Here is a 19,217-nt window from a genome sequence, read left to right on the forward strand (position 1 = left end):
CCTCTTGGTCATTCTAAGCTCTTTGACTCACCTAAACACGTTCTACGCAGGCCCGTGCAGAGACTGTCCAAAGGGCATGTGCAGGATAAATTTTTTGAAGAGTTGGGGGGGGGGTTACTTAAGAGCGGTGTTATCGCGCGCCTACTGAAGGGCGGGACCGAGGGTGTGCCGCGTCGCGGGGGCACTTTTGATCATTTTGGAAGGGCACTTTCTATCCAAGACTAAAAAGGGCATGTGCACTGCACAGGTTGAGCCCTATGTGTGCACGTGCCTGGTTCTATGCATTAGCATGATGTCATCATTTTCAAAAACGTTCCCTTTGTATCAGGGTGTGAATTATACATTAGCAATCAGGGGGTCAACTTTTTTGGTAAGATTTCAGGAAATCAAGTTAATCTTTTTATTTAAATGGCACCAAATTTATTAATAAGACATTTAAGGTTTCATTGTTTTGAGAGATATTTAATGCATGATATACAGTAACCTCTGAAGTAATCAGCTCAAATGATTCGAATGATTTTTGTAAAGACTGATTGGCGTGATAATCCATGAACCCCTATAATGGTATGAACCATTATAGGGGTGGTCAAATGTATATTTGTATTATCTATTTTATGTTAATCATTAATTTTATTAATTAAGATACAGATCAGGGAAAACTATTTGTCAGTATGTAAGGGCTGCCCTGCCCATACATTTTATTTTGACATCTTTTAAAGAGGGGATTGAGCATTAATTAGGTGGGTCAAACCCCTCTGTAATTCACCCTGCTTTGTATCCAGTTTTCAGATTTGTCTTTTCAGTACAAAAAAACGACATTGACATGCAAACTAACATGAAAAAGGCATAAAAACTTTTACATTCTGGCTGAAAATTGGACCCTAAAATGCTTTATACATGCATTCACACTCACTTGGCATTTTCAAATTTTGTTGACATTCATACTTGCCATCTACCAGTTGTGTAATGGTCACATGAGAGGTGCTTGACGAATCGGGGAACAATACATAATAGTGCAGAAGACCACTCAGAGAGTGATTGAGGAGAGTGATGCCTCCATTTTCATGAAGTCTGCATTTCAGTGGGGTATATGCTTACAGACTTTTGATTTCAGTGAGCCAGCGCCAGGGCTTCTAGTTAATTGTAGTCCCATACAAAATCGGCACATTTAAAATCTGATTTCTTAAAAAACTTGCGATCTTCACCTCCTGGCTGTGGTATCAGACCAACCAAGAAGCACTGTATTATATTATATTTTTCCGCGACATGTTTTTAAAATATGGAAATGTTTTTTTTTCCCAGTATTTTTAATTGAATTTCTGCGCTAGCCTGCTGCTAACGACAGTGCCTGCATTTACATGGGTTAACTTTTTTAACTTCTGGTCACATGGAATGTGTTTTGGGAGGAGCTATCAGGGCATGTCTTGTTTTAGCTCTGCCTTCATCTAATCACCAATCTTCTTTCATTTTGTCAGCCACACCCATATATCAAAGATCCAGTCAGTTCTCAAAGGATGAAATTATGAACTGCCCTACATTTTTTTTCTTTATTTCAGGACCGCTTTAAGCCATTGTACGTCACAGTAGAGCAAAAAGGGTCAATCTTAACTTCAGTTTCATGCCAATTTTAAAGAATGACACTGACTCCACCTCCAAACAAACTCTGATATCACTAGATTTGACCATAAAAACTGTGTAGGAATAAATTACATTTTGAACCCAACGAATGACCAGTCTGATGAAGAAGAGCCGGAGTCAGAGATTCAGTTAACTTTTTTAACAGATTAAGTTTACTGAAGATATTTTGCAGTCTCATCAGCAGAGGCCAGCTTAAACACTAGCAATGAATCTCAAAATATCAACAATTATACTTTTACATAACATCCATAACTGTGTCAGCATATACAGTTGAAGTCAGAATCGTTAGCCCCCTGAATTATTAGCCCCCCTGTTTATTTTTGTTCCCCAATTTGTTTAAAGGAGAGAAGATTTTTTTCAACACATTTCTAAACAATAGTTTTAATAACTCATTTCTAATAACTGATTTATTTTTAATTAGGTTAATTAGGTTAACTAGGCAGGTTAGGGTAATTGGGCAAGTTATTGTAAAACGATGGGTTTGTTCTGCAGACTATCGAAAAAATAAATAGCTTGAAGGGGCTAATATTGACCTTAAAATGGTATTTAAAAAATTTAAAACTGCTTTTATTCTAGCCAAAATAAAACAAATAAAACTTTCTCCAAAAGAAAAAATGTTATCAGACATACTGCAAAAAATTTCCTTGCTCTGTTAAACATCGTTTGGGAAATATTTTAAAAAGAAAAAAAAATTCAGAGGGGGGCGAATAATTCTGACTTCAACTTTAGGTGTTTTAGCCTGTTTGGTTAAAACACAGATGAACTTAGAAAATGTTCATGTAGGTGCATGCATTCAGCAATATCTAAATATCTCAAGCATGCAAATGTCAGACAGCTACTGAGCTGTTTAGAGCTGACGCCAGACTTGTGAAAGGATCCACAAACGAACAGAACACACACACTGAACGTACAATCTGTTTCTTACCCAAGGCTGAGTGTACTCTCAGCAGTCAAAATTGGTTAAAAACTGGTACAATCTACATCCAAACTGTCAGCTTACATACAAAGGAATTTACTTGGAAAGATAAACACTTAAAATAGGAAATATCACGTTAGACATTTTTAACACATAGCAAACAACAATAGGAAGAGTTGTTTACGATTCTTCAAGAATCCAGGTCCACTCAAGAGGTCTCCATGTCCTCTCAACTGATTTGAGAGCTCGTGAAAATAGAGATTTGACAGACAAAGATAGAATCAAATACTCTGAATATTCTTACATTAAGCAATGTTAACTTTATCCATTAGTCAAAATCATTTCAAGATTAAATGCTGATTCAAATAATCATATTAGTAAAGTAATGAGAAAAAGGATACTGAGAAAGGATAAACGTCTCAGAGAGCAAAATTGCTCTGACCCACACAATCAGCTTTTACTTGGCCCACAGACTTGACAGGACCAAGTCTGGCTTCCAGACAAGGGCCAAACATGGCCCATATCTGGGTCAAGTCTTAAGCCAAGGTAATAATCCAGAACTAAGCCTGAACTGGGCCAGATATGTTGGTGTGTCACGACTGCAATGAAATTGATAAACCGATAAAGCTTTGCGCTGTACGCGTGCTATGGCCGTACTTTTTCTCGAAGCGACCTTTATTTGAATATAATAAAAATGTATTTTAAATGTGGGTCAAGATAGGCCCAGCTTACATGGCCTGCTTATCAATTATTAACATCTAGGCCAAATACTACATTTTACATCTGGCCCAAGTATTGTGTACCGCCTTACAGATGGTGCCACCTCTGCCAAACCAGGCCACATGGTGTATGGCAGTGCTGGATGAATGCTTGCTCTGCCAGATTTATGCCAAAATTCTTTGCTACCTGGGGTTGATGCTTTCTGGGATGGATTTGAAGACAGAAATCCAACCCCATCAACATGGTGGATTCTCAAAGATAGCTTTTCTTTCATACAGATCGATATAATGGTGTGAGATTTGTGTCTTCCCGCAGGAGATCTTGCATTTGTGCCAGACCATTTTCTTGTGCTCCTTTGACGCATTACACAAGTTCTGATAAATATCATCCCATATTTCCCCTCTGAAAAATCCAGTTTAAACCAGCCTAGGATGGTTGGCTGGTTTTAGCTGGTCGACCAGCCTGGTTTTAGAGGGGTTTTGGCCACTTCCAGGCTGGTTTCCAGCCATTTCCAGCCTGGTCCTAGCTGGTCAGGTGACCAGCTAAAACCATCTAAAACCAGCTTGACCATCCTGGTTTAAGCTAAACATAGCTGGTTTTGGCTGGGCTCACAGCCTGGCTAGGCTGGTCAAGCTGGTTTTAGCTGGTCATCTCCCAGCCTGTCCAGCTAAAACCAGGCTGGACATGTCGTGAAACCAGCCTGGAAGTGGCCAAAACCCCTCTAAAACCAGCCTGGTCGACCAGCTAAAACCAGCCTACCATCCTAGGCTGGTTTAAGCTGGATTTTTCACCAGGGTTATCAAAAATCTGTTTTGCATGTTGGTCTTATGACAGTTTGAATGCAAAGCAAACCAGGACTTATGTCCTTTTTTGGGAAAAAAAAATGTGAGCACTCCATCTCATAAATCTCATATGCATATTTAGACAGAAACTGTGTCAGTCAGTCGAGCTATAGATAATTTATGAGTCACTGAATGAGGGGCTCCAGAATGACTCATATTCTGTGGATATGAAATAGAAAGCTGTGATATAATCCATATCAAGCAGCATTCCATAGTCTACTGTGTGTGTTTTTATACAGACCCACCCTTATGCATATCTGATCTGGAAGAGGTGTTGACAATGAAGGGAAATGGGGTGAAGTGAGTTGTGGCTTCTCAGTATGGTGCTTTTATAATGCTTAAACCTGTTCAAACAAGGCACAAAACATGGATAAATGATTCTTCTCTTTCTCCAAACCTTGATCTGAAGTGTCAGGGTGCAAATGAATAAAGTTGAACGTGCACTTTTAGAGAGATGTGGGGGAGGGTTAACATTAACTAACACAGCCAGCAATGCGAGGGAAGACTGGGCAGTGGTTTCCTGCGATAAATGAAGGGTCCGAGACCGTGTGGTGTGTTTCTGATCGAACAATTAAACGCTGTTTGTTGGTTAAAAGCGGTGTCGATATATTAGCCGCTTAAATGATGGCGCGGCGCGAGCGGATACTCTTCTTCAAGTGTCTAATTTTGGATCTGTTGTGGCGGCTGTTTGCGTTGGATGGTAGGACTTTTACATAACGAGTGTTGTATTTTTCCAGCCCTGAAGCAGAAATTGTGTATTTGCAGAACAGTTTTCGGTGTTAAACTTGTGAATGGTGTTTTTAATACGCCAAAGATTGATCAGACACTCTACTATAGCTTCAGACAAGACTGTAACTTTGTTTAAATAGCGATAGAGTAACGTTGTCAAACAAGATAAAACACTGTGTTTGTTAACATTGTCATAGCTGTTTAACGTTAACCAAAGCCAGCCATAAAAGTTAAACTTGTCAGCAATCGTAGATATATGGTCTTCCAGCTTTTTTAAGTCTTGGAATTTCAATGAAGTTATACTTGCTAACGACAGGCTCCGGATGCTACTCATGAGAAGCAACATCTCAGTTTTTGTTTTAGTGCCAAGTGGTAACGTGGTCATTTTCACTGTTAGCTGATAAAGTGTTAGACCGTTAATTTAACCATATTGTCTCACAGCTTACAGTTAATGTTCAGCTAAGCTTGTATTCTTCCTAAAAGATTGAACTAAAATGGGTTGTTTGCTTACAGTTCACCCAAAAATTAAAAGTAGCCTTAAAAGTTAGCTCCAGCTGATGTAGGGTGACTTTATTTATTATTATCATCCTTGGAGCAATTCCAGCATTATGGATGTGACATTTGCAGTAAAAACTTAAAACTCACAAAAAGTATATGTTAAAATTATTTTGAAACATCTGTTTATGGTTTCCCTTAATTCTGTGGTTGGTAGTTTTGCATCAGAAAAATGTCAATCTGTAAACATTTTTTAAACTTTAAATGAGGAAAATAAGCATGCGTTATGGATGTGATCAAAAAAGTATGCGAGTTTATAGTATACAACATACTTCGTAGACATTCTGTGAATTAAACTGCACAACCCAAAATAAATAATGATTATCAAAAGGCAACAAGTTGATTCTCTATAGAACAAACATGATTGATTTTATTTTATGTAACATTTTTGTATTTATGAGGAAAAAAGCTTTGATGTGACGTCTATTCAATTATGGATGTGACAGATGTGAAATTAGCATCTTCTGTGACTTTGGTAAATCAAATAATTCTTTGAGAACATTGACAGAGACCTTTTTGAGTCTTTTTACCGTCCTGTAAAATACAAGCTTACAAAAAAAACGTGGAAACTTTTTTCATGGAAAGGTAAACATTTGTTTGTACTCATGAAATGCAGGTCAGAAGCTCCCAGCACTTTAAGAGAGAAAACACAACATACAGGCAGAACAAAATTAAAGCCGTTGACTCATCTCAGCAGACACACAACATAATAATAATAATAATAAAAACAATAATAATAATGGTACATTTTATTTAAAGGTGCCTTTCTGGCAATTGAAGGACACCGTACAATGAAACAAGCAATAAAACAAGGAAAATAATATAAAAATATACACAGTAGTGTAGATACTGCTTTTTTTTTTGTTTTTTTTTTTGAATAATGTAAGGGAGTCAGTGTTTCTGATGGCAGGTAGTAGTGAGTTCCAAAGCTGGGGGAAAGAGCGGGTGAATGCTCTACTGCCCATGGACGATAGACGAGCATAAGATGTTAATATTAGGTTAGATTTAGGTTGCCAGCATCTAAGGACAATGTTAATTTGACGTTGGATAATGACAAGAAATGTTGATATCTTGTTGATTTTAGGTTGTGTTGAAGTGACCAAAATCTAACATTGAGTCAACATCTTAAACCAACGTAATACTGATGTCAAAGACTGACATTTATTTGACAGGTATGGCAACCAAATTGCGACGTCTGATAGACGTCATAGTGGTAACGCCCACACAATGTCAAGCTGTAACATCATTAGACATTGATAGTTTGTTGTTTTAAGGTTGCATTGGAAAGTAACTAAAATGCAATGTCTGTTCAACATTGACGTTGGCCCGACGTTGGGTTTTGATGTCAAGCCTATTTTCATTTCCAAACAAAATGCAAGGGCGAAGCAGTGTCGCAGTAGGTAGTGCTGTCGCCTCACAGCAACTGGGTTGCTGGTTCGAGCCTCGGCTCAGTTGGCGTTTCTGTGTGGAGTTTGCATGTTTTCCCTGTGTTCGCGTGGGTTTCCTCCGGGTGCTCCGGTTTCCCCCACAGTCCAAAGACATGCGGCACAGGTGAATTGGGTAGGCTAAATAGTCAGTAGTGTATGAGTGTGTGTGTGCATGTGTATGTTTCCCAGAGAAGGTTTGCGACTGGAAGGGCATCTGCTGCATAAAAACTTGCTGGACAAGTTGGCGGTTCATTCCGCTGTGGCGACCACGGATTAATCAAGGGACTAAGCCGACAAGAAAATGAATGAATGAATAAACAAAATGCAACGTTCCATGACGTTGGGGTACAATGTTAATCAATGTCGTGTTGACATGTTGTGCCTGCTGAGATGACATTACAGTATGTCAAATGTTCAGTCTGTGCTGGAAGTGGAACATTATTTACAAACAATAAGTAAATATAAGTAAATGCTAGTTATTACCTTGAATCTACACATAGATGTTTACCTTAGATGTTGCCTACCCTGTTGTTGTCTACCGGAATGAATCGGTCAATTTAGCCGCCATTTTAGTACAGGGTTGCGCTCCTTTGAAATGAATGCTGGACCAAGGTGCAGTGGAGGACTGTGGCCACCCAGAGCAAGAGATATATGCACAAATGTTTATATATATATATATATATATATATATATATATATATATATATATATATATATATATATGATCGGGAGTTTTCCCAATGGTCAGTATGCAAGTATTTTTTTAAATTTCAAAAATTATCATTTTACATCACTTTTCTATTCTTTTCTACATCGATGGACAAGTGATCGTATGGGCATTGCCGACAAAGAGTGTGTGTTTGTGTGCATGGAGATGTATTAATCTTGCTTTCTGTTAAATTTGATCTAATCCATGTCTTGAAACACACGCTCTCTCCCGTTTTCATTTTCATTCTAACGGAGGGAGCGATTTGTTTGTGAATGAATCCCCGTTATAACCGACTCGTTCACTTAGCCGACAATAATACAAGTTTCTAGCACCGCAGCATCTTGTTGTCATGTTTCATTTACGTTGTTTGCTTATTTTATTCAACAAAACTAGCATAAGCCTTGACTTTAGAGCAAGTGGGGGCTACTTTGCCTTATGGACAGCGCAGTAAGTGACTGTATTATCATTAATAATATTACTTGTTGAGCACAAAAGTTCGTAACACAAAAACGTAAAAAACAAAATCTTGAAGTGTTCTGCCTTTGTGCTTTGTTTTCTTTGTTTGCTCGTTACTACACACACAGCGCTAAAGTTCAGCATCTTCACATGGGCTTTGGTCTTGACTAGTGCGGTTGAATGACATTTGTCCTGGGAGCACTGTACAAATATGGCGCATGCTCAGGGTCCGTATGTGATATCTAGTGTATTTATCTATGGAATCCACGCCCTCGGCTAGCTTATTTTTTTGCTAAAGTTTGTACGTCATGGGAGCTAATGGAGAGGCAGGATGCATGTATTATAGTGTTAAAATGTTACTTGCTTTTAATCTGGATACTCTAATTTAGCACAGTCCTATCATTTGACTTCATATGATATCAGAGTATCATCAGGAATCATTTTGCTTTGCCTGTATATTTGTGGTACTCTCAAAGTGCTTGTAGTGCTGACCTGCATTTAAAGCGTCATCATTTATGTAGTGAATAAAACATGTCATCTACTTCTTGCATGACCTTAATTTTAGTATGAACTGTCTCTCTAAAGCTGCGTCCCAAATCGCATACTTTTGCACTATTCTACGCCATTTTGTAGTATAAATAGTGTAAGTAGTGTGTTCACACTGAAAACTCTAAAAGTAATAAGTGCACTTTAATTACCCGGATGATGCACTCATTCAGCCACTAAAATGAAGTGTGTAATGTTGGACACTTCACTCGCTCAACGACCGCAGCTTTGCTCACATAGCGGAAGGGGCGGAGCTATCGGGCGCACATGTTGGATAAATTTATTTATTTTGGATGGTGAAAGAAAAATTCTCTACGAGAGTGATTATAGCGCCTGCTGATGGTGACTGCGGTTATACTCATGGCAGGTATTATTTGATTAATCGGTCGTTTATTTCACTGATTTGGCAACCGTCAAACGTCATCAGGGAAACTGTTTGAATTTCCGCTTAGTAAAAAAAATTAGTGCTCCATTTGGGACGACACTACATACATATACTATCCTGTTGAGTGTGTAAGTGCATAAGTACATAGTGTGTAGTGTGCCATTTGGGACGCAGCTTATGTGATTTTTCACCAGCCTGGTCAGTATAACTTAGACAAAACCAGCAAATTGGTGTAAACTTTTTTTAACAGAGATTAATGCCTAGTTCAGACTGCGTGATTTTAGCCCCGATTTTGGCTCGCCGACAGGTTTTGAGAAATCGCCGACAAATGCCTGAAATCACAGGCAAATCGCCGCTCGTGCACGTGAATGACAATCACACAATATGAACTTTCAAAGACGCGATCTGAGAGAATCGCCGATGAGTCGCCGATGCCTGTGAGATATTTGGCATGCTAAATATCTGGAGCTGTCGGCGATTCAAATCATGCCGTGTGAATTGAGTTTTGACTGAAAATAACATCAGCCATCGCCTGCAGCCAATGAGAGAGCAGCTTTCACTTGTGTGTGCGTGTGTGTATACCTGCTGCAGGCCAGCGGGAGGCTGGGGGAGAAGTTAAAAGCGCTCTTTTTCGGTTTGTTTGGACCCAAGTAATGGAGGAAAAACTAGTGGAGGTTTGACTGGACTCAGGAGCAACCGTGTCTGTTTGACGTTTCATACAGAAAGAAATTAGTTTATTATCAACGTTGAGGAGAAATTGTTAATTCCCTTTAAACCCAGGTGAGCAAACATGTACATGTTCTACCCCATTAAAGGCTTCTTTCTCATTATGTAGTTAATAACAAAAAATATATACACGTGTTTTTGGCTGTGAGAGGTAGTTTGGACGAAGTTGTCGGCGATTCTTCCTATAGTAAAGTCATGCAATGTGAATGTCCATGTCGCCGATCCATCTTGCAGTGTAAACAAAGCAGCGACGAAACACAAGCCCAGACAGTCAAGCAGTGTGAAAACATCTGTGACACGACTACTTTGAAAATCATGCAGTCTGAACTCGGCATAAGAGAAATGTATTGTAATCATTAGCCCAGCGTCAATTTGCACGATATAAAATAGGAAAATGGAATTAAGCCAGTGTGTTTGGCTTTTACATTATAACTCCTGTAAGAGTCCTGTGAGTGTAATGGTGACTGTTGCAACATTTTAGAGCGTGACTGATGGTCATTGGGGGTCAAAGAGCAATATATCAGCTACAGGATGGCTACCAGTCAGTCTAAGCAGGTTTTTTTTAAATGTATTGACAAGTATTGATATTGTAGCATTTTTTTAAAGTATTTGAGATACACTGGGGTAATGTATTTGCACAGCTTACTATATAATGCTTAATATGTCTTTCAGACTTTTCCATCAGCGCTGTGAATTACATTGAACCAATGATAGAGGGAAACCAGTATGAGCTCCAGTGTGACGTTTACAATGTGCCTGCGGCTCAGAGTCTCACTGTCAACTGGTACAAAGGAGAAACTCTGGTGACTCAAACCAACTTCACTAACACATTTGAGAGTCCAGTCAATAAAACCTTTATACTCCTGATCCATCCAAAACGATATGACGATGGAGCTCAGTACAAGTTTGAGCTGAAACCTTTGGAAATATCAAAGTCTGTCAACATTACTGTAAATTGTAAGTATAACGGTTTGTCAGTTTTTCATGTTTTTGTGCAAACACAAATGTTATATAATTTTCTTAATCTTTATTATGAATATTCATGTTTTTTTTCCTCTTCCTGTAGTTAAACCGGTCATCAATGAGACCATACTGCCCTCTGTGGTGCCTGTGTTTCGAGGTTATCCAGTGAATCTTTCTTGTATAGCTGACGGAAAGCCAAAACCAATAATCAGCTGGAAGCACAAAAATGGAATCATTTACAGGGAATATCTTACCGTAACAGAGTCCACGCCTGAGAACGTGGTGTGCGTTGCAAACAATTCCATTGACGCCGTCCGCAGAGAAGTAAAAGTGATCTTAAAAGGTATATATTTAGCATGTTTTGGCTTACATTTCCAACCTTAACATTCATGCCATATGAAAAAATAAGACACCCTACTGAATTTCATGGATTTCTGTATCAGGACCGATGTAGTGGAATTGGCGTGGACGGAGGGGGACGTGTCCCACCAATATCCGCCAAGTACCGAAATGTCCCTACCAATAATTTAATTCATGCATTCATTTTCTTGTCGGCTTAGTCCCTTTATTAATTCGAGGTTTCCCCAGCGGAATGAACCACCAACTTATCCAGCACGTTTTTACGCAGTGGATGCCCTTCCACATTCACACACACACTCATACACTATGGACAATTTAGCCTACCCAATTCACCTGTACCGCGTGTCTTTGAACAGTGGAGGGAACCAGAGCACCCGGAGGAAACCCATGCAAACACAGGGAGAACATGCAAACTCCACATAGAAATGCGCCAACTGAGCCGAGGCTCGAACCAGCGACCCAGCGACCTTCTTGCTGTGAGGCGACAGCACTACCTACTGTGCCACTGCGTCGCCATAATTTAATTGACTTCAAAATAAAATAATGGTCTGTCAACCCTTAGTAACCGTAACCTAAACATGCACAAAGACGCTACGAGTTCATCGTTATACTATTAACCAATTCATCCAATTTCGGTTTCCATTTTGACCTCCATGATTATGAAAAACAATAATCGGGATAAAACAGTTCAATTGCGTCACACACCTCTCTAAATTCATACCTTCTCGAAGCCTGACTGTAGTAAAATCATGTAAATTGGATTTTGCAGCATTGGACATGATTGTTATTTGTATTATTAAGTGTTTATTTAATATTATTAATAACTAATTTATTCACGTCTTTAAAAGCACAAAACAGAGTTTGTGATGTTCAATGCATGCACTCTATGGATATACAGTTGAAGTCAGAATTTTTTTTTCTATTTTATAAATTTCCCAAATTATGTTTAACAGAGGAGGGAAGTTTTCACAGTATGTCTGATAATATTTTTTCTTCTGGAGAATACTTAATTTTTTTTAAACACCATTTTAAGGTCAATATTATTAGCCCCTTTAAGCTATATATTTTTCAATAATCTAAAGAACAAACCACTGTTATACAATAACTTGCCTAATTACCCTAACCTTCCTAGTTAACCTAATTAACCTAGTTAAACCTTTAAATGTCACTTTAAACTGTATAGATGTGCCTTGGAAAATATCTAGTCAAATATTATTTACTGTTATCATGACAAAGATAAAATAAATCAGTTATTAGAAATGAGTTATTAAAACTATTATGATTAGAAATGTGTTGAAAAAAAATCTGCTCTCAGTTTAACAGAAATTGGGAAAAAATAAACAGAGGGGCTAATAATTCAAGAGGGCTAATGATTCGGACTTCAACTGTATATCCCCCCATTGTCAAGAGCTAATCTACTCTCTTGATCAGGACATTAGCAGATCTAAAAAACGATGTTCCTTTTTAGACCTGTCACAGTAATCAATATATCGACTTATGGCACAACACATGGACATGACCTCTGTCAATTATATTTGGTAATGGACAATACATATATCACCAGGGCTGCACAATATATCGTTTTAGCATCGATATCGCAATGTGTGCATCTGCAATAGTCACATCGCAAGATCTGCAATGTTGAGTCTGAGTTTTCGTTGAGCAGGAGCAACAGAACACATGCGATTTGCCGAGACACTGCTAAGTTTAACCATAATAGAGTGAAGGTGATCATTTGCTTCTGTTTTTAAGGCCTCTGACTAAGTATTCAAGACAGTCTAAAACATTTGGGCACAAACAAATTATGTTTGAAAGTGTAAGAAAGAATAATTTCATTTGAGTATTTATTCGGATAAAAAAGTTTTGTCTTGTTTCTAGTCTAAATATCTACTAGCCTAATTTACTTTCCCCACTGGCAGATAATTTAGCTTGTTTTAAGAAAAAAAGGTGAAAACAAAACTATTTTTAACTTTTCACTAGAAATGAAACAAAGCAAATTAAGATTTTTTTGCATTGGGAATTGAGTTATTCATTCATTTATTCATTTACTTTTCGGTTTAGTCTCTTTACTATTCTGGGGTTGCCACAGTGGAATGAACCGCCAACTTATTGAGCATATGTTATTGAGCATATGTTCCAGCTGCAACCCTTTACATGCGCTATAGGTGACCGGAGCACCTGGAGGATACACAGCAAACTCCACAGAAATGCTAACTTACCCAGCTGAGGCTCCAACCAGTGACCTTCTTGCTGTGAGGCGATTGTGCTACCCACTGCACCATCGTTACGGTGATAAAATAAATCAGTTATTAGAAATAAGTTATTAAAACTATTATGTTCAGAAATGTGTTAAAAAAAAACTTCTCTATTTTGAACAAAAATTGGAGAAAAAACTAACAGGGGTCTAATGATTCTGACTTCAACTTTACCTTAGGAACGCTAAAACAGAAACTGTGGGTAAACTGTTGTAATCCAGTTATCGTCTCAGTAAACATCGCCTAGTTTTATGCTTGGCTGAAGAATAGAATCAACCTATAATAATAACCTACATATAATAATAACAGTCTTCATTAATTCAAACCCAACAGTTGGTTATTCATTCATTCATTCATTTTCTTTTTGACTTAGCCCTTTTATTAATCTGGGGTTGCCATAGCGGAATGAACTGCCAACTTATCCAATATATGTTGCTTATCTAGCTGATGCCCTTCCAGCTGCAAGCAACCCATCACTGGGAAACATCGATACACACTCATTCACACACATACACTACGAACAATTTAGCTTACCTAATTCACCTATACCACATGTCTTTGGACTTGTTGGGGAAACCGGAGCACCTGGAAAACCAGCAACCTTCTTGCTGCGAGGTGATTGTGCTACCCACTGACGCCCCTAATAACAACCTAACTTTAATAAACTTTACTGATTTTGGTCTGTTTTAATAGGCTATCGCTTTCTCAATAGGTTAGAAAACTATGAACTGCTCCATAGTGAATGTAGAAAACTGTCGACCACTGCAAGATGTGAAAAGCACAGGAAGAGTTTGTCGGAAATTGACTGATTTTGCAAGATGGTGCAAATGAATTGGAAAATATTTCTCTTTCCCATCTCATATTTTTTCCGCTTGCATGTCCCTTTAGGGGCTCTATAGAAGTACAAAGCAAACATTGGTTGCTATTATGATCTCAAATGAGATCTTTCATAATGATCACCACTTCATTTCTTTACTTCTAAACCAACTATTTAGTTTCCGTTACAGAATTAACCAAAGGTAATTGCGTAATGAAACAAGCATCAATCATGTCATGTTGTTTCAGGCTTTTATTTCATTTCTTTAGTAGTAACTCATCAATCACTTTATTGTTTGCTTTATTTATTTCATCTTTTTTCCACAGAGGATTACCTGCCCTTAATAGCAGGACTTATTGCTATCACAGTGGCGTTCATCTCAGTCATCTTCATCTTCATCTACTCGATCTACTACAAAACTGCCAAGATGGGCCGCTATAGCCTGAAGGATGCCAAGCCTAGTGCGCAAAATGGAAACATAGCACAGAATGGCAGAGACAACTCTATCCCTATGAAGAAGCTCTCTCAGAGCAATATCCTAGCGTAACTTGTGCACCTCTGGCTTTGCTGGATCTGCTGAGCCTGAATGTCCACAATGGGATTTTTACACTGGAAGTCTCTTGGCCTCTATTTTTATGTGGCTAGTTTCTTCATGGCTCCATTTTTTTTTTTATTTTACAGATTAGTGGTTCATTAATTTCACCAAAGACCCAGAAGTTTCACAAAAATGCTACTTTTAAGCTTCATGCTGTGGACCAGAGGAAAATATCTTTCGCCCCATTCACATGGGGCTTCAGCATCAGCGGTTGACTGAGGGCGTGTCCGAAGTTGGGGCTAACGCGATCGTCATAGCAGCGTCAGCCAATGAAATTCAGTCAGCAATAGGCCACTGTCTAGCTGGTGTATTTGCATACAACGATCTGATTGGCTGACGCTTCCATCGGCGCTTGAAAAGTTAGTCCCAACTTCTGCAGCAAGCACACCTCTAAAGCGGCGGATCCGGATGAATGGGAAGCGTTGACGCTGATGCCCCGTGTGGATGGGGCGTTAGATATGTTGTTGAGATGATATGCTGAATTTAGTTCATTTCAAGGCCTCTGATTCCTGCTGTGGACATTTTTAGGAATCTTAGGTCTTGAAATGGACATCAACTGCAAAGTGAAATTCTGTTGTTGAGTAATATTTGCTTTGTAGACCAGGCTAAGGGCCCGTTTACACTAGTGCGTTTTAGTTTTAAAACAACGTTTTAGATCAAAAACAATCCGCGTCCACACTAGCGTTTCACCTAGCGTCTCTGAACATATCTCCGTTCACACTATGCTACCAAAAACGTATATCACGTGACCATTTGCGCACTCTGGGCATGCGCATTCTAGTATAAACAGAAAGCATGCGTCATGCTCAGCATTTGGTTATTGTTAGTCAACAAACGCCGGTTGAACATTGAACGCAATGGCAACGGAGGCAAGAGAGGTATTTTTGTGGACAGACGACGAGGTCGAGTTGTTACTAAACGTGACAAATGAATAACTGAACAATGGTGCCTAAAACAGACAATAGTGCAAACAACGCTTCCATTTCTGTGTTCATGTTGTTGTTTACAGTGCTGTCTTCCGGTCGCGTTAAAGCCTTGTATTATAGTCATGTGATAGGGACTTGACGAATAAGGGAAGCATACGCAATGACACAAAAGCCCCAATCAGGTAGCGAATCTCAGCAGTCCCGCCTCCGTTTTCAGATGTCTCCGTTTGCCTCATCCACACTGAGACGGAGCAGCAGCGTTTTAGAATGAAAACCGCCTCTCCAGCATTTCCAAAACACTCCGTTTTCGGCATTTGAGAACTCCGGCGTAGTGTGGACGGATGGCGCAACCGTAGCAAAACGTATGCGTTTTAAAACGTAAACGCATTAGTGTAAACGGGGCCTAAGGGAATAGCACGCTTGTTGGTTTGTCTAACAAGACTATGCTTGTGTATATGTCTCTGGCACATTGATCAATATGATTATTTATGTTTTGTCTAATGCGATTTATTGATAAAGACACTATAGTTATAAAGCTGTAATCCGTTATTTTCAGTTCCTCTGGTGAAACCCGCACTTTAGATTTTAGAAATATAGCTAGAAGTGAAAGCTTGAATGCTGAACCTGTGGGAAAAAAATCAGATGAAGTTTTGAACGTTCTCTCAGGCCTTGCAGCCTGTTAAATAATCACTGGACATGATATGTGTGCCAGTTTTATGGCTTGAGCAGTGTAATGAAGATAGCATTGTTCATCAATAATGTCCGTCATCATTTTATCATAATTAGACGTTTTGTATGCTTATTTTTTATCACAAAACAAATTTATGATTCATTTCTTTTAAATGTGAGCTGCTGTATGGACGACATGAGCTTGAGTATATGGTGACAGGTTTTTCATAATTGTATGAAGTGTCCTTTTTAAGTAAGTCACTGAATCTCTGTGTTTTCATGTTGAATGTATATCCATGTGCTGGTGGGGTTTTAAATTTATTTGTGGAACTTCCACTGCTTAACCTTATCAGTACAATGTGATTTGAATTTGTAAATATTTTTTTGTTTATAGCAAACATAATTTGTTAAAAAAAAAGAAACTAAAATAAAAATATTTGTGCTTTTATCTCTTCTCTTGCGATTTTAAATTGAACGTTTTGTTGAAAAAATGCATTTTATCAGATGAATGCTGACATTAACTGAACAAATGTCTTCCCCTGAGGCTTTTTTTGTACTGTTTACTTTTTGTTAGATATTTCATTTAGTAAATCTGCTGTAGCATATTTTAATGTATTTATTTTTCCTGTTATAGCAAGTTAATACAACAACAATAATAATAGGAGCAATAACCAATACAATTGGGTGAGACCTTTATATTTTACTCCAAACATTTAGGGGAAACAACCCACATAAAAAAATATTGTATAGTAATACTACTAAAGTAAACGGCTAGTGTTTTGAACCATAAAATAGTAAAGTATTATATATGTTGTGATTTATTATTAATATGTTGTGATTTTAATGTGTGTTTTGTTTCCGTTATCACTGTAGTTAGGAATACCTAAGCTGGATGGCTGGTTTTAGCTGGTCGACCAGCCTGGTTTTAGAAGAGTTTTGGCCATTTACAGACTGGTTTTTAGCCATTTCCAGCCTTAGCTGGTCAGGCTGGAAAATTACCAGCTAAAACCAACTTGACCAGCCTGGTTTAAGCTGGACATAGCTGGTTTTGGCTGGGCTTCCAGTCTGGCTATAGGCTGGTCAAGCTGGTTTTAGCTGGTCATCTCCAGCCTGATGGGAGAATGGCTGGAAACCAGCCTGGAGATGCCAAACCCCCTCCAAAACCAGGCTGGTCAACCAGCTAAAACCAGCCAGCCAGCCAGCCTAGCCAGCCAGCAAGTTTTTAAAGCTTAAACATTAACCAATATGGTAATTTTCTGCACTGTACTACAATAGACAGGCCCATAGCCAGGCGGTTCACAATTTATATGAATTCCTATATGAATTTGTTTGTTCCATTTTTGAAAGTGTGCCATCATAAATTGTAAAAAATAACCAATAGAAGAAGCCTTTTATTATTTAGGTGTGGTTTATTTATAAACTAATTTCGAGAAGTTCACATGCTTATGATTGAACACAGCTGTTAATCCCCCCTTCCACCCCTACTCCTCCCCTTCAGCTGATAGGGCGGCGTGGTTAGCACTGTCGCCTCACAGCAAGAGCGCCGGTGGTTCGGCCACCTCACTAGGCTGGTTGACATTTCAGTGTGGGGTTTGCATGTTCTCCCCTTGCTCACGTGGGTTTTCCCCAGGTTTCCCGTTTTCCTCCCACTGTCCAAAGACTTGCACATTGACTACTCCAAAGTAGCATCTTAAGACAAACTCATATCTCAGCATGTTCACAAGCAGGTAAGTTCTCGAGATCTACCTGAGCTCAAACTCCCCTCTCGCCCTTCAAACGGGAGGGAGCTTCGGGCTTGAGGATATCCTGAGCTCAGGGGTCTCTTCCAGGACAGCATGTTAAATACGCTTTTTTATCAATCATCAGCTAAATGTGAACTCTTGAAATGTAGTTTGTTATTTGTCTATAGGCTAAGGGTTTTCATTTAAAACAAGTTTTAACATTCCCAATTTGTTTGTTTGTTGTTTATGATGGATGATAATAAATTAGCATTTAAAAATAAGTATTTTTATATATTTCCTTAATTCTAATCACATTTCATTATATATAACTAATTACTAATAAATTACAGTTTAAATGCACATTTGTAATTAAACATAAGTTTTTGTAAACAAAAAATAGTATGATAAGCACTTTGACTAAAATGTAGGAAGTATTCGCAAGCTAATCTAGCACATATTGGTGCAAAATGTCACTAACAATATTTGTACCTCATTATTTGAGGCTAACCCTGCTAAAAAAATCCAGCTTAAACCAGCCTAGGCTGGTTGGCTGGTTTTAGAGGGGTTTTGGCCACTTCCAGGCTGGTTTCCAGCCATTTCCAGTCTAGTCTTAGCTGGTCAGGCTGGAAAATGACCAGCTAAATCTAGCTAAAACCAGCTTGACCAGCCTGGTTTAAGCTGGACATAGCTGGTTTTGGCTGGGCTCCCAGCCTGCTAGGCTGGTCAAGCTGGTTTTAGCTGGTCATCTCCCAGCCTAACCAGCTAAGACCAGGCTGGAAATGGCTGGAAACCAGCCTGGAAGTGGCCAAAACCCCTCTAAAACCAGCCTGGTCGACCAGCTAAAACCAAACAACCAGCCTAGGCTGGTTTAAGCTGGATTTTTCAGCAGGGAATGACTGCAAAAAGGTCATCTTTTTGAGGAAAAAAAAAGAACCACATGTTTTCATAGGCTGGCTATACAGGCCTAATAGACCATAATAAATCTACCATATATAAATATAGTATATAGTATAACTCAGTATTGTTAATACAGTATGCTGTAGCAATAATCACATTATGCACAATATAATACATCTTACTACAGTATGATTCAAAAACATGATCGTATATTTTTATGGTAACACTGTTTTATTAGCCCGTTTAACCAAATTTCAACATTATTCGACCAGATCAGGGAGGGAAAACTTAATCTGTCCCATATGTTTCATTTCGACCCAATGCCGATTTACTCGTCCAAACAAGTATTTAATTCATGTTCTGTT

The 19,217-nt window shown here is 38.6% G+C and overlaps 1 protein-coding gene across 4 annotated transcripts in view; it reads left to right on the forward strand.

Annotated features, from left to right (window-relative positions):
• icam3 (intercellular adhesion molecule 3) overlaps positions 1-16,682 on the forward strand; it is a 29,537-nt gene extending 12,855 nt beyond the window's left edge. Inside the window, exons 1-5 of one of the 4 annotated variants that reach the window (XM_073945071.1) lie at positions 4,624-4,816; positions 10,131-10,190; positions 10,322-10,606; positions 10,716-10,955; positions 14,371-16,682. In XM_073945071.1, coding sequence (XP_073801172.1) covers positions 10,181-10,190; positions 10,322-10,606; positions 10,716-10,955; positions 14,371-14,591 — 756 coding nt within the window. In that variant the 5' untranslated portion in view covers positions 4,624-4,816; positions 10,131-10,180 and the 3' untranslated portion in view covers positions 14,592-16,682. Of the gene's footprint in view, positions 1-4,623; positions 4,817-10,130; positions 10,191-10,321; positions 10,607-10,715; positions 11,315-13,112 lie in introns of those variants that run through there. The other 3 variants (XM_073945070.1, XR_012401252.1, XM_002661261.8) reach the window with 3 other exon arrangements.
• Positions 16,683-19,217: the final 2,535 nt, after the last annotated feature.

This window comes from Danio rerio, chromosome 3 (assembly GCF_049306965.1).
Source record: "Danio rerio strain Tuebingen ecotype United States chromosome 3, GRCz12tu, whole genome shotgun sequence".
Taxonomy (NCBI): Eukaryota; Metazoa; Chordata; class Actinopteri; order Cypriniformes; family Danionidae; genus Danio; species Danio rerio.